We start from the raw sequence: 13,138 nt of genomic DNA, 5'->3' as shown, positions 1-13,138 counted from the left end.
GAGCCAGAGTTCCCACACTCACTTGCTTTAAAAGGATGTGAGGTGGAAGGAAGTTTGAGAATCCCTGTGAAAGTGCGTTGTAGGCTGGGAAGTGCTATCCAAACATATGTTGTGAGATTCAACAGGTTGTGGGACGTCTGGGTGGTCTAGGGTATACTAGGGTTCTGAAGCTCTGTGACATCATCATGAGTCTCAGAAATGGCCAGAATGTTCCTTGCTGCAGATGCATTGGCCCCATCTGGAGGTCCTCTTTGACACCTGCCTTAGTGTCTCCCTCCACTCACACTCTGAGAACTGTGCTCAGGGGCAGCGCTACAACTTCCACATTGGTCTTCACAGGGCTTGAGTGATTATTTCAAGAACACAAACCTGTGTGGAGGTTATTATTATGGAAACCTTTACCATATTTCATTGCATCTAAGACACTTTTTTTTTTTTGTAATTTATCATCTCTAAGGTTGGGTTATGTTTCTTCATCATTGTCAGGTTGGAGTTTAATTAGCAGCACGTTTTTTTTTTTCTTAATGTCACATACAGTAATGGTGATCCATCGCACAATTGAGATCATCTTAGACATGATAGAAGATGGAATCGTGTGCCTGTTACAAGCCAGGCTGCTGTCTGGGTTCCAGAGACAGTGGAACCCCAGACAGCACCATCCTCTAGTGGTGTTCACATCCCACCACAGTGGAGTCAGGCAAGTCAAACAGGAACAAGTCAACAAGAGGATTTCATATGGTATTACATTTTGGAACAACATAACAGAAAAAAAAAGATAAAGATGATCTAGAGTTTTTTTTTTTTTTTTTTTTTTTTGAGACGGAGTCTTGCTCTGTCACCCAGGCTGGAGTGCAGTGGCGCGATCTCAGCTCACTGCAACCTCCGCCTCCCGGGCTCACGCCATTCTCCTGCCTCAGCCTCTCCGAGTAGCTGGGACTACAGGCGCCCGCCACCACGCCCGGCTAATTTTTTTGTATTTTTGGTAGAGACGGGGTTTCACCGTGGTCTCGATCTCCTGACCTCGTGATCCGCCCGCCTCGGCCTCCCAAAGTGCTGGGATTACAAGCGTGAGCCACCGCGCCCGGCCTAGAGTTTTAAGCTACTATTAAGAGGACAGCCCATGGGAGCGTCTCAGAGGAGGTGAAATCTAACACAGGAAGCTGAATGCTAGAAGGAAGTTTACTTGGTAAGGTCCAGAACCAAGAGCTTTCCAGTGTGAGGGAATAGCCAGGTGGTCCCTACAATGAGAATTGTGTTAGCAGGATGTTACTTGTAGAGTCCTTATGTGCACAATTCTCTAAATGTGTGCAAATGGGAATAGTCATAGATTTTCCCAAAGATCTTGTGCCTCTATCTTTCCTTGATTTTTTTTAAAACCAAGCCCCCAATCTACCTTCATCAAGGACTGTCTTAGTTTCCTAGGGCTGCCCTAGTAAATTACCACAAACTTGAGTGGTTTAAAACAAGAGAAATTTATTTCATTATAGTTCTAGAGGCTACCAGTCTGAAATAAAGGTGTCTGTAGGGCCATACTCTCTCTGAAGGATGTAGGGGAAAATGTGTTCTATGCTTTCTCATAGTTTTTGGTGTTAGCTGGAAATCCTTGTAATTCCTCAGCTTGGAGTAGACACATTGCTCCAAGTTCTGCCTCTGTAATCACAGGGCTCTCTCCCCGTGCATGTCTGTCTGTTTTCCTCTTCTTACAAAGACATCAACCATGTCGGATTGGGACCCACTCTCATTCCGTATGACCTTGTCTTCACTTGATTACATCTACAAAGACTCTATAAAAGCATAGTCACAGGTACCAGGGATTAGGACTTCAACATATCTTTTTAGAGGACGTGATTCAACTCATAACAGTTATCCTAATGATACATATCAAGAGGAGGCCTTAATGGAAGTCTGATGCCACTTTGATAACATGAGACCTGAACCCTCTCACCACCAAACAGATCTCCCACATTTTGTTTACTGAGAAGAAAAGTCATGACCCCTTCTTCAGGGTTCAGGATCCAAATGCCTGGTTTCCCTGTGAAGATTTTCTAATCTCTGTATTGGCCCAGGTGATTTTGGTGATAAGGTAAAAGCTTTATTTTGGTGGAAGAGGGTCATCATGATAAACCTCCCTTATGGTAATCATTGATTGCAACAATTAATATCACTATTTTTGGAGTACACGGGTGGCATCCATAGCCAAGTGAGAAATTTCTAATAACTTGGTAGCCAGTTGTCATCAGGAGTATTAGTATTAAAATAGGTAGCTCATTCCTCTGTCTATTTCTGTTACGATCTAATGCCACCTTTGAAAGTCATCATAAAATAGTAGCTGGCATTTATTGAGTGCTTATCATGTGTTAGGTATTATGCCACATGGTTTAAATGTATTGTGAACCCATTTAATTATTGCAATAACCTCATGAAGTGGGTACTATTATTCTCCTCACTTTAAGTTGTGGGGAATGAAAGTTAGAAAAGCTTCTGTGTCTTGCATACTGTCACTAAGCTGGTGGGTGATGTAAAGAAGATTCAAATTTAACAGGCCTGGCTTGAAAGCTTGTGGGTGTAACCACTCTCTCTACTGCTCTTCGACAGGGCAGCCCCCTCATTTTACGCCAGACAAGGGAAATGATGTTCTCAAGGTCACACAGCTGAAAGATACCAGAACTGATTAAAGGACCCAGATTCTTCTGATTCCTGGGCCAAGTGCTTGCTCTGCTGCCCCTTGCTTTCCCAAGGCTTCATCAACATTCACAGCCCTGTGAAATTTCCCAGTGTGGTATCTGACCCCGATCCCTAAGAGCAAGCCTAAGATAGTCCATGAAAAGGTCCTGCTGGCAGAGGCTGGAGCCCTGACAGTGCCACCCTGCACAGTGGACACCAGCCCCTGTGAAGTCCAGATGTTGCTCAGGAACGTATTGGTCATTGTGGGCAAAGCAGTGCCCCTTGATGTAAAGTGCTTTCTGGACCTCTATCATTGCTACAGAGCTAAGTCTGCTCCATCTCAGCTCACTACTGGCTGAAGCACAGTGGGGTCACTCTTCTGAAATGGAACTAGATTCTAAGATTCTAAATCTGATCAGTTTCACCTTTCAAAGCTATTGGTTTCCTAAAATGCTGTCTCACAAAAGATTCTGAGACCAGGTATCTCGGTCTCCATTTGGGGAGGGGAACAGAGTGTCTTGGGGTCAGGGGTGGGAGGAAGGTTTCTCAAGTATATCTCTCCTTCCATATTTTTTTTTTGAATGTTGTACCCTGTGAATATATGGGCTATTGAAAAGAAGGTCTGAAGTACAACCTTGGGTTGGTGAGAAAATACTAAATACATTGTAACCAGTTAGCAGTGTCTGCCGTGAGTGGGGATAAAGCAGTATCAGTACATGGACATTTCTTACCTCTGGATACTTGTCATAAGATTCATAATTTATAGCTCATGAGGATAGAGCTCCTTATTTCCCAGAGAGAAGATCGCAGGGCTGTTGTCAATGTTTTGCACATTTCCAGATCTTTTTCAAAGCTCATCACAGCTACGTGAGTGTCACAAAATGGGTTTTAACAACTTCTCAGCTGTGAGAGGAAGCAAGACCCCCAGGGATCTATTTCATGTCTAACCTCACTCCCTCTTGTTGCCTGCATAGAAAATAAGGAGTGGCATTTTTTGTTTCCCCCCAGGGGCGTCCTAACCTCATGCTCCCTGGTGTCACTCCTTCCTCTTTCTTCAGGAATTAGATTCCATTTTGGGCCAGGTGCAGTGACTAATGCCTGTAATCCCAGCACTTTGGGAGGCCCCGGTGGTGGGTGGATAGCTTGAGTTCAGGAGTTCGAGACCAGCCTGGACAACATGATGAAACCCTGTCTCTACTAAAAATACAAACATTAGCTGAGCATAGTGGTGTGCACCTGTAATTCCAGCCATTTGGGTGGCTGAGGCAGGAGAAATGCTTGAACCTGGGAGGCGGAGGTTGCAGTAGCCAAGATTGTGCCACTGCGCTCTAGCCTGGGAGATAGAGTGAGATCTGTTTCAAAAAAAGAAAAGAAAAGAAAAAGATGAGCCTGTTTTGATGTTTCTGCCTGGAAAAACTACCCTTGACAAACACATTTGTTGCTCATGCATTATCTGTTGGCTATCTATCCATGTGCCCATCTGTTGAGATGGCAGTGTGCCTGATCCCAGGCCCTGAAGCCAGCCCCAGTAAACCTAGGTGCCAATCATCAGTGAGCTGGCTGCAGGAGACTTTGCCCTCTGGTGATCCTTCTCCCAACATTGCCTTGAGAAGACTGAGCCTGCAGGCATGCTTCCGGCTTTCTAGCCTGATTCTTGGGTGGAGGTATACTCCCCTTTGGGGATTCCCAGCTTAGGATGAGAAAGACTTGCCCTGTGGAGGATGAGGCCCAGTCTAAGCTGAGACTCTGTGTTGGAGGGAGAGGAGAGGTGGCGAACTTGAGACATGTGCTTAAGTCAAGTGGGATCCTGCCTGCCTGCACTGTGGAGAAAGGCAGGGATGTCAGTGTAGAGTGGAACCACATCTCTTCCACTGAATCCCATATGTGTGAGTGTGTGTATATGTGGGGTGGGGGGACTAAGTTCATCTACATCGCCAGTGATAAATCAAATGTCTTTATTTCCCTCCCTTGTTCCAAAATGGATTTGAAGAGACAGATAAAATATGCTAATAAGGGCACATTTCCATCTCTGGTGATACATTTAGGCTCCAAAATGCACCTGGCAGGGTGGAGGTAGAAAATTAACTGTGGCTTATGTCCTAGCATCAGCCACACAGTATGAATGAGAATATGAATGAATGATAGAGGTTCCCTCACAGATGGCTTTGTTAATGAAATGTGATTACCTATTTGTTTACCTTATATTTTGAGCAACTACTATATGCCAGGGACACTTCTGGGCTATTGGGAGGTAGTACCAAGCAAGATAGACAAGCCCTCTGCTCCCAGAGGGCTTATCTTGTGTCAGGGAACAGACAAAAACAAACAAATGAATGCGCAATGAAAACTGGGCAGAGCTCAAAAACTTTTCTCTTGCCCTGTGGAAAATAGCAGAATAGAAACTGGCATACATGTGTGTATTAACCCACTTTCATACTGCTATAAAGAAATACCTGAGACTGGATAATTTATAAAAGTAGAGGTTTAACTGACTCGCAGTTCCACATGGCTGGGGAGGCCTCAGGAAACTTACAATCATGGCAAAGATGAAGGGGAAGCAAGGACCTTCTTCACAAGGCAGCAGGAGGGAGAAAGAGAGAGAAGGAGGAGCTTCCAAACACCTATAAAAGCATCAGATCTCGTGAGAACTCACTCACTATTATGAGAAAGGCATGGGGGAAACCGCCCCCATGATCCAATCACCTTCTTCTCTCGACATGTGGGAATTACAGGTCCCTCCCTCCACACATGGGGATTACAATTGGAGATGAGATTTGGGTGGGGACACAGAGCCAAACCATATCAACCTGTTAAGGCATCACCTGTATTTGCTAGATGGTTTCCAAAGAGCCCCCTGCCACAGCACACATACTCATGTATGTAAACATATACACTCACATGTACACACACTGTCTTCTTGAACTTGGAATGCTGCTGAGAGATACATTATTTTTTCCTGTCAAATTTGCAAGAAGCATACCTCTATGACTAGACTGGGGGTCTTGTCAAGAATCCAGAGAGATCCCAGTTTGCTTGGATCAGTTGTCAGGTTTCTGTACCTCAAACCATAACATCTGGGCACCTCTTTGCAGCCCTAACACCTGTGTGATGACTCTGGATATGTGTGGGAAAGGTCCATGGATTCTGGGTCGTGTCCTCCCATGTATCTACCCTGGAAAGCTGCAAAGGTGGGAGAATGGCTACTGTAGAATCAGGGCACATGAGAGGTGACTTGGGAGAAATTACCAAATAGGATCCTCTACTTCTAAGATTCCATCTGCCTTAGAGACTGTGATTCCTGGAAGATTCCAGAGCTCTGACTTCCTTAGGTTGCTTAAATGCTCAGGAGTTTGAAGAGTGATGGGAACCATGGCTTCGTCGTATGATTGAAGATATTTGGGTGTCAGGGAGACAATACCATCTAGATCTGAGGGATGGCAGTCAGAAAAATGTAATCTTCCATGGGATGGAGACTGAGTCTCCTTTTTAGCATACAAGGGACACTCTGATTATGTCTAATAACCAAATCATCCATGAGTAGCCTGGTATAGCGCTCAGTCAGCCAGGGTGGTTATCTCCAATTATACCCAGCAGGATTAAGAACCTAATGCCCATTAAGTTCTCCATGGCTAGTGAGTGAATGCCTGTGAGAGAGATAGAAGAGAATGTGATAACGGGACTATCTCATGTGCTGAGATGGGAGTAGACTATGAGCCCCAGGCAGTCTACTATGTAAATGGTGGGAAGGATGGTATTGTCTGTCACTACATCATCAAGATCTACCATAACAATGCTGGTCCAAGGTAGGATTCAATAATATTGGTGTGATGAGTGAATGAATGAATGGTAGTAACTGTTCTTTTCCTCAAAATGAAGTAAATGTGATGGGAACATTTTTGATGCTAGTACCCATAGTGCAGAGAAATTGGTAGTGCTGCTGATGATGATGAGGGAGAGGGAAATTATTATTAGACTGAGAGACAACATGCTACCTTGGTGCTGGCTGCAAAATCCCAGCATAAATCAAATCGTCACAGATAAAAAGTAATAATCACCATTGTGGGTGACATTATGGATGGACAGGCAACTTTCTGCAACTTTTGTAGGAGCATAATTTGGTGTACTACCTCTCTGGAGATGCATGTTGGCAATAAGTTTCAAAAAAATTTAAATACGTGTGATGGTCCAGCTGGGCCCAGCTAAACTAGGACACATAAACTAGTTTACAGGTTTATCCTAAGATATCTAAGGATTTACATGGGTGCTTAGCTACTACGGAGATCCTTAATACTTTGTTGAACATGGCAAAATATTGGAAATAGCTTAAACATCCTCCAAGAATGGGCTGGTTGAGTAAATGGTGGCACTTCCATATCCTAGAATGCCATGCTGCCATTTAAACAGCATTGTAGACATATTTGTCGACATAGAAGCTTGTGTATTTATTAGGATCTGGTTAGGCTGCAGGTAACAGAGAAGAAAAAAAAGTGTTGCTTTAACAACAGAAAAAGAAGTTGGTTTCTACTGTGGCTTGAATGTTTGTTCCCTCCCAAGCATAGGTTGAAGTTTAATTATAACAGTATTAAGAGATAGGACCTTTAAAAGGTGATTAGGCCATGAGGGCTGTGCCGTGATGAATGATTAATGCTGTTATCTCAGGAGGGAGTTCCTTATAGAAGGATGAGTTTGGCCCCCTTTTGCTTCTCTCCCTCACTCTCTCTGGCCGTTGTTCCACCATGGAATGATGCAGCTAGAACACTCTTGTCGGATGCGGGTCCCATGATCTTGGATGTCCCAGCATTTAGAACTGTGAGAAGATAAATTTCTGTTCATTATAAATGACCTAGTCTGTGGTTTTGTCTTAATGGCAAACGAACTAAGAGTTCCTCTCTTATGCGAAAGTTCAGGGTTATGTTGGGGGCTCTTCAGTCTTCTAGGATCAAGCTTCCAGATTTTTGCTGTCAGGATTGGTTAAAAAAAAAAAAGCCTTGGCACTGGGTAGCCATCAAAGTGTTATAAGCAGCACGTGGCTTTCCTCTGCCTTCTTTGCAAAGATGTCCTCATTCTTCTCAATGAAGTTGGGAGTTGTTCTAGTTTGTAGGACTCATGAAAACTCAGACAGTGCATATGAGGACTTTAGACAAAGAAGTAAAGAATATGGGGCTCCACATAGTCATGACTCTGTATCCCTGAGTAAGCTGCTTTTAATTTTTGTTGGCTGTTTCACTTCCATTACATTCTCAGTTAATAAACAGTGAAAGTTTAGAGAAACATCTCTCTGTTTTTTTTTCAGCTTTGAAGCCACAATAGCAAATGAAAGGCATATGTGAAGGATAAATCAGGTTTATTTTAGTACTTCCCAGCATATCCCCATGTGTAATTGTGTTGGGTGATCTCTAAGACACCAAGAAGTGTTTGTAAAGATTTTCTTTACAAGCCTACATTTGCAGCCTTCTATGAAAGTGAGGCAGCATTTACTCATTAGGATGGACCCTGAAGCAAGGAAAACATCACCAGTCTTACTGGAACACTCAATTCAGTCAAATTAGATAGGAGAGCATCACTTCAACACCAGCTTTGCAAGGCCATGGCCTCAAGCCAAAATAACTACCACTAAGTGTTGACTATGATTACTTCTGGGAGGCAATAGAGTTCTCGGAAGCTGGGTGGGGTATGACAATTAGGGGGTCCCAAAGGACTGAAGTCAATAGGGGAGGTGGTGACATGTTAGTGGTGGACAATAAAGCCTCGTTTTACTGTGTTGGAAAGAGTTAGCCCAGCACTGGTCTTGATAGAGGCCTTAGTAGTTTAGCAATTTATACTTTATTTGATAGCAACTCCCACTCTGTTGTTTTTAATAGGTCGTTTAAATTTGCATTTTCACCAGAGGCACTTAAAACTAAGATAGAGAGAACTCAGTGATGAGAGTGCTTTGTTATAGAAGGGACTCTTTGGGCTGCAAAAAATGGCAATGAACTTGAGTGAGCTAATATACAGGGAAACTTCTATCAAAGAATCAGAGGTAGTCTATACACCCTGGAGCAAGAAGTTTGGTGGGAGAACTATAACGCCATTAGGAGTCTGGTGAACTTAACTGACAAGTGCTCTCTGATTGTTGGTAGGAATACAGGGTCCATGGTGGCTGTCACAAAATAGCTACCTTGTCCACCTTCCAAGTCTGCATCATCCTATAGTTTCAGCATCCAAAGTTAACTGGTACTGTTTCTTCATGCTCTGATTCAGAAATCTGAAACAATCAAATGTGACTGGCACAGTCTAGGTCAGGTGCTTATCCAATCAGCTGTGGTTGATGGGGGTGGCAGGCCATGTGGGGCTCATGAGAGCTGAGTCTTTGAAAAAATGAAAAGGGCAGATACTCTAAGAAGGAATGTGGAGTGGGTATAAATAATCAACAGAGAACATCATTTGTGTCTATAACATATTTACCTAAAAAGAGAAGCAAATATGCTAAGCTCACAGCCTACGCAGTAGGTTCTTAGGAGACAGGAAGACAATCTGTGTGCTGTGCTGCCCCCCTCTTTGGGCTTCTCTCCTTACTTCTTTACCAGTTTTCTAATTACTACCAGCAGAGCAATCAATACAAGGTTATCAACAATAGGAACAAGTTAATTAAGATGAGCAAGTTAATCAGGTAATTAAATGGCCTTCCCTCAAAAGGTGAGCCTGTCGAGGTGTTAGTGACATTAGGTCACATCAAGTTGTCTTTCTGCAGGCATACAGGAATCATGGTAACTGTGGATCATGCCAGCCTGAACCACGATTTATAATCCTCATCCATGTGCACAGGATTTCTTTGGTCTTATCCACAGTAAGCTCATATTCCAATGCAAACTCCCAGAGCCTTGATTTTGTTCCCAATGTATGAGCCCTTTGTGTCAGGGGCAGACCTGGGTAGCTTAGTAACCCAGTACGTATTCTTTCCTTTTACCTGATAAACAAAACTCCAGTCTATCATTGGTGTGCCTGCTTAAAGACTACATTTCCCAGCATTCCTTGCAGCTGGAAAGTAGCCAAGGAAATTAGGTGAACATCATCGAATAGTTCTTCTGCACTTCTTTGAATGGCTGATCTGGCTAGGAGACATGCCCTTTCTATTTCTGTTGCATATTTTAGAGTTCTGTGGTTTCCTTTTTCTAAAAAAATAAAAAAACTATTTTTTGCCCAGATTTTATATTTTTTTCATTTGTTTCAAGAGAATGTGTAATTGATTGCTGAAGCATTTCTGTCTCCTTTAAAATCCTTGTTAGGCAATTCCAGCATCTGATTCATCTGAGCGTTGGTGTCAGTTGATGGTCTTTTTTAGTTCACTTGTGTTTTGCTTGGTTCTCAGTGTCATCGCTTTTTAGTGTATACTGGACATTTTGGCTATTATGTTAGGAGACTCTGGATCCTGTTTTAATCTTTTATTTTAGCAGGCAGTCAGCCTGTTTAGGTTTAGCACAGAGGTCTTGGCATACTTTCGTGGACTGTGGTTCCAAAGACAGTTTAATTTTCAGAGCCTTTGTGATGTTGTTTTGGTCTGCTTGGTGTATCTGGTGATGCCTGAAGAGACAGAGGAGTTTCTGCAGGCCAGCAGAAAGGTGACACTTGGTGGGGGAGGAGAATCTCGGGTCCTGTGAGGAAGAACAGCACTTCTCCCGGATGCTTATTTTCAAGTAGCAAAAAAGTAGAACCCTGGTCCTGTGAACTGCAACCCACCATACCAGCTTTAGGCTAAATAAGCTTTAGGCTGCTCTTTTCTTACATAAGAGAAAAAAAAATTGTATCTTGTTTTAGCCACTGTTATTCGTGTTTTCTGTAATATACTTGATATGATTTGGCTGTGTCCCCACTCAAATCTCATCTTTAATTGTAGCTCCCGTAATTCCCAAGTGTTGTAGGAGGGACCTGGTGGTAGAGAAATGAATCATGGGGGACAGTTTCCTCATACTGTTCTCATGGTAGTGAGTAACTCTGATGAGATCTGATGGTTTTATAAAGACAGATCCCCCTTTCACTTGGCTCTCATTCTCTCTTGTCTGCCACCATGTAAGACATGACTTTCGTCTTCTGCCATGATTGTGAGGCCTCCCCAGCCATGTGGAACTGTGAGTCCATTAAATCTCTCTTTTTTTTTTTTAATAAATTACCCTGTCTTTCATATATCTTTATCAGCCTCATGAAAATGGACTAATATACAGAACTTAATCCTATTGCCATAAGAGGGAGGAGGATAGAACTGGGAGTCCCCAAAGTTGGCCAACTCTTGTTCTTCTAGGCTAAGTAATTTGCCAGCCCCATGTCTATGGCCTATGCCACCATCCTTGGCTACAGGAATTTTCTCCTCCAAATCAGAGAATGCTTTCCTGTGTGAAGGGACAGAGTGACTATGTTTAGAGATTAGAGTCTGGTCAGCCTGAGTCTGAATCCCAGCTTTATCACTGGCTTTGTGACCTCACGCATGTCACTCCAGTTACAACTGAAAAAAGGATAATAGTAACTGTGAATCAAGGTTGTTATGAAGACTAAAATATATAATGTACATTTGGCCATCACCATCATCTTCTACCTGTAGCAAACATTATTTCATAAGAAATGGGTCACATAAAACACAGGATGTAAATAACCAGAGCTAACATTTACACAGCACTTATTAAGAACCAGGCACTGGCTTACACACTTTGTGTTAACTCATTGAGTCCATACACACTCATGAAGTAGTTATTATAATTATAACCATTGTTCCCCTTTAATAAGCCATGGGACTCAAAGGAAGCTGAGAACTTTGTCTCAGTTACACAGCTAGCAAGAACTGGAGCTGAGATGTGATCCCAGGTCTGTCCAACTCCAGAGCAAAGTTTTAACAAAATAGATTATTGAACAGAGAGATATCTCTCAGATTTGGGGATACGAACAATTAATTCACTTCATTCATTCAGCCATTCAAGTAGTATCCATTGAGTTCTTATTCTATATCAGTTGTGTGGTAGGCACTGCTATGGTTTGAATGTTTGTGTCTTTCTAAAATTTGTGTTAAAACTTAATCACCAATGCAATGGTATTAAGAGGTGGGGCCATCAGGAGGTGATTAGGTCATGAGGCCCTGCCCTTATGAATGGAATTAGTGCCCTTGTAAAAGATCTTGAAGAAGTCTGTTTGGTCCTTTTTGCTGTCTGTCATTTTGCTATGTGAGGATGCACCAAGAAGGCACCATCTTGAAAGCAGAGACTGAGCCCTTTGCAGACATCAAATCTTCTGGTGCCCTCATGTTGGACTTCCCAGCCTTCAGGACTGTGAGAACTAAATCTCTATGATTTATAATTTACCAGATTTCAGATATTTTGTTATAGCAACAGAAATGGACTAAGACAGGCACTATACATACAAAGATGTACAAAACATGGCCATGCTTTCAAGGGGGCTTCCAGTGTAATTGCAGGAGGTAGACATGTAAAGAAATGTGTGCCCTAAAAATTTAGAGGCATGTATATATGGAGTTCATTTGGAGCATACAGCACAAAGAAGTCAATTCTCAGGGAATGAAGGAATATTTGGCCCCATATCCCAGAAAGCCAACTCTGCAACATTTCCTGAAAGGTCTATTTTCTAATAGAATTTTGAAGAATCCCTAGTTTCTTGTTTTGCTTGTGACAAAGAAGCATGACAGCATGTGCCAAATATACCTTAACAAAGGCTTTTGTTAATTGTGAAGGAAAGGATCCATGCTTCGTTTAAAGCTGGAAAGTACTAGAAGGTGCCTCAGCAGACAAGGCACTTCCCTTTCTAGAGCACATGGGAAGCTCCAGGGCAGGTTAGGTTTGGCTTCTGTTTCTATTGTTGTTCCCTGACACCTCATCTGCCTTTACCCACTCACAGCTTCCACCAGTAGGCACCAGATGGTTGGGTTCATGAGATAAAGTCCACACAACAAGAGAGATGGCAGCCAAGTAAAAAAAACAAAGGCTGAGCAGGGGTTGAAAGGCAGGTGCTCTTGAATCTTTTCACTAAGCACCACAACATTTCTTTTTCTCAAAAGCAACTGAAGTTCAAAACTTCCGCACTTAGAAAAATACTATGATGAAGCCAGGCACGGTGGCTCATGCCTGTAATCCCAGCACTTTGAGAGGCCGAGGTGGGCGGATCTCTTCAGGCCAAGAGTTAGAGACCAGGCTGGCCAGCATGGGAAAACCCTGTCTCTACTAAAAATACAAAAATTAGCTGAGTGTGGTGGCAAGTGCCTGTAATCCCGGCTGCTACATGAGAATCACTTGAACCCAGGAGTTGGAGGTTGCAGTGAGCTGAGATGGTGCCACTGCACTCCAGCCTGGGTGATAGAGTGAGACTGTCTCACAAAAGAAATAAAAGGAAAGAAAAAGAAATAAAGAAAGAAAGAAAGAGGAAGAAAGAAAGAAAGGAAAGAAAGAAAGAAAGAAAGAAAGAAAGAAAGAAAGAAAGAAAGAAAGAAAGAAAGAAA

The 13,138-nt window shown here is 42.8% G+C and overlaps 1 protein-coding gene across 2 annotated transcripts in view; it reads left to right on the top strand.

The window, feature by feature from the left end:
- Window positions 1–204: 204 nt before the first annotated feature.
- The window catches only part of LOC116810818 (uncharacterized), a 55,387-nt gene continuing 42,453 nt past the window's right edge, over window positions 205–13,138 (top strand). Inside the window, exon 1 of one of the 2 annotated variants that reach the window (XM_032755770.2) lies at window positions 205–697. In XM_032755770.2, coding sequence (XP_032611661.1) covers window positions 525–697 — 173 coding nt within the window. In that variant the 5' untranslated portion in view covers window positions 205–524. Of the gene's footprint in view, window positions 698–1,087; window positions 1,187–13,138 lie in introns of those variants that run through there. The other variant, XR_009214098.1, reaches the window with a different exon arrangement.

The sequence above is a fragment of the Hylobates moloch genome, unplaced genomic scaffold (assembly GCF_009828535.3).
Source record: "Hylobates moloch isolate HMO894 unplaced genomic scaffold, HMol_V3 SCAFFOLD_6, whole genome shotgun sequence".
NCBI classification, from domain to species: Eukaryota; Metazoa; Chordata; class Mammalia; order Primates; family Hylobatidae; genus Hylobates; species Hylobates moloch.
The sequence above is the reverse complement of the archived record's forward strand: the minus strand, read 5'-3'. Positions and strand labels throughout refer to the sequence as shown.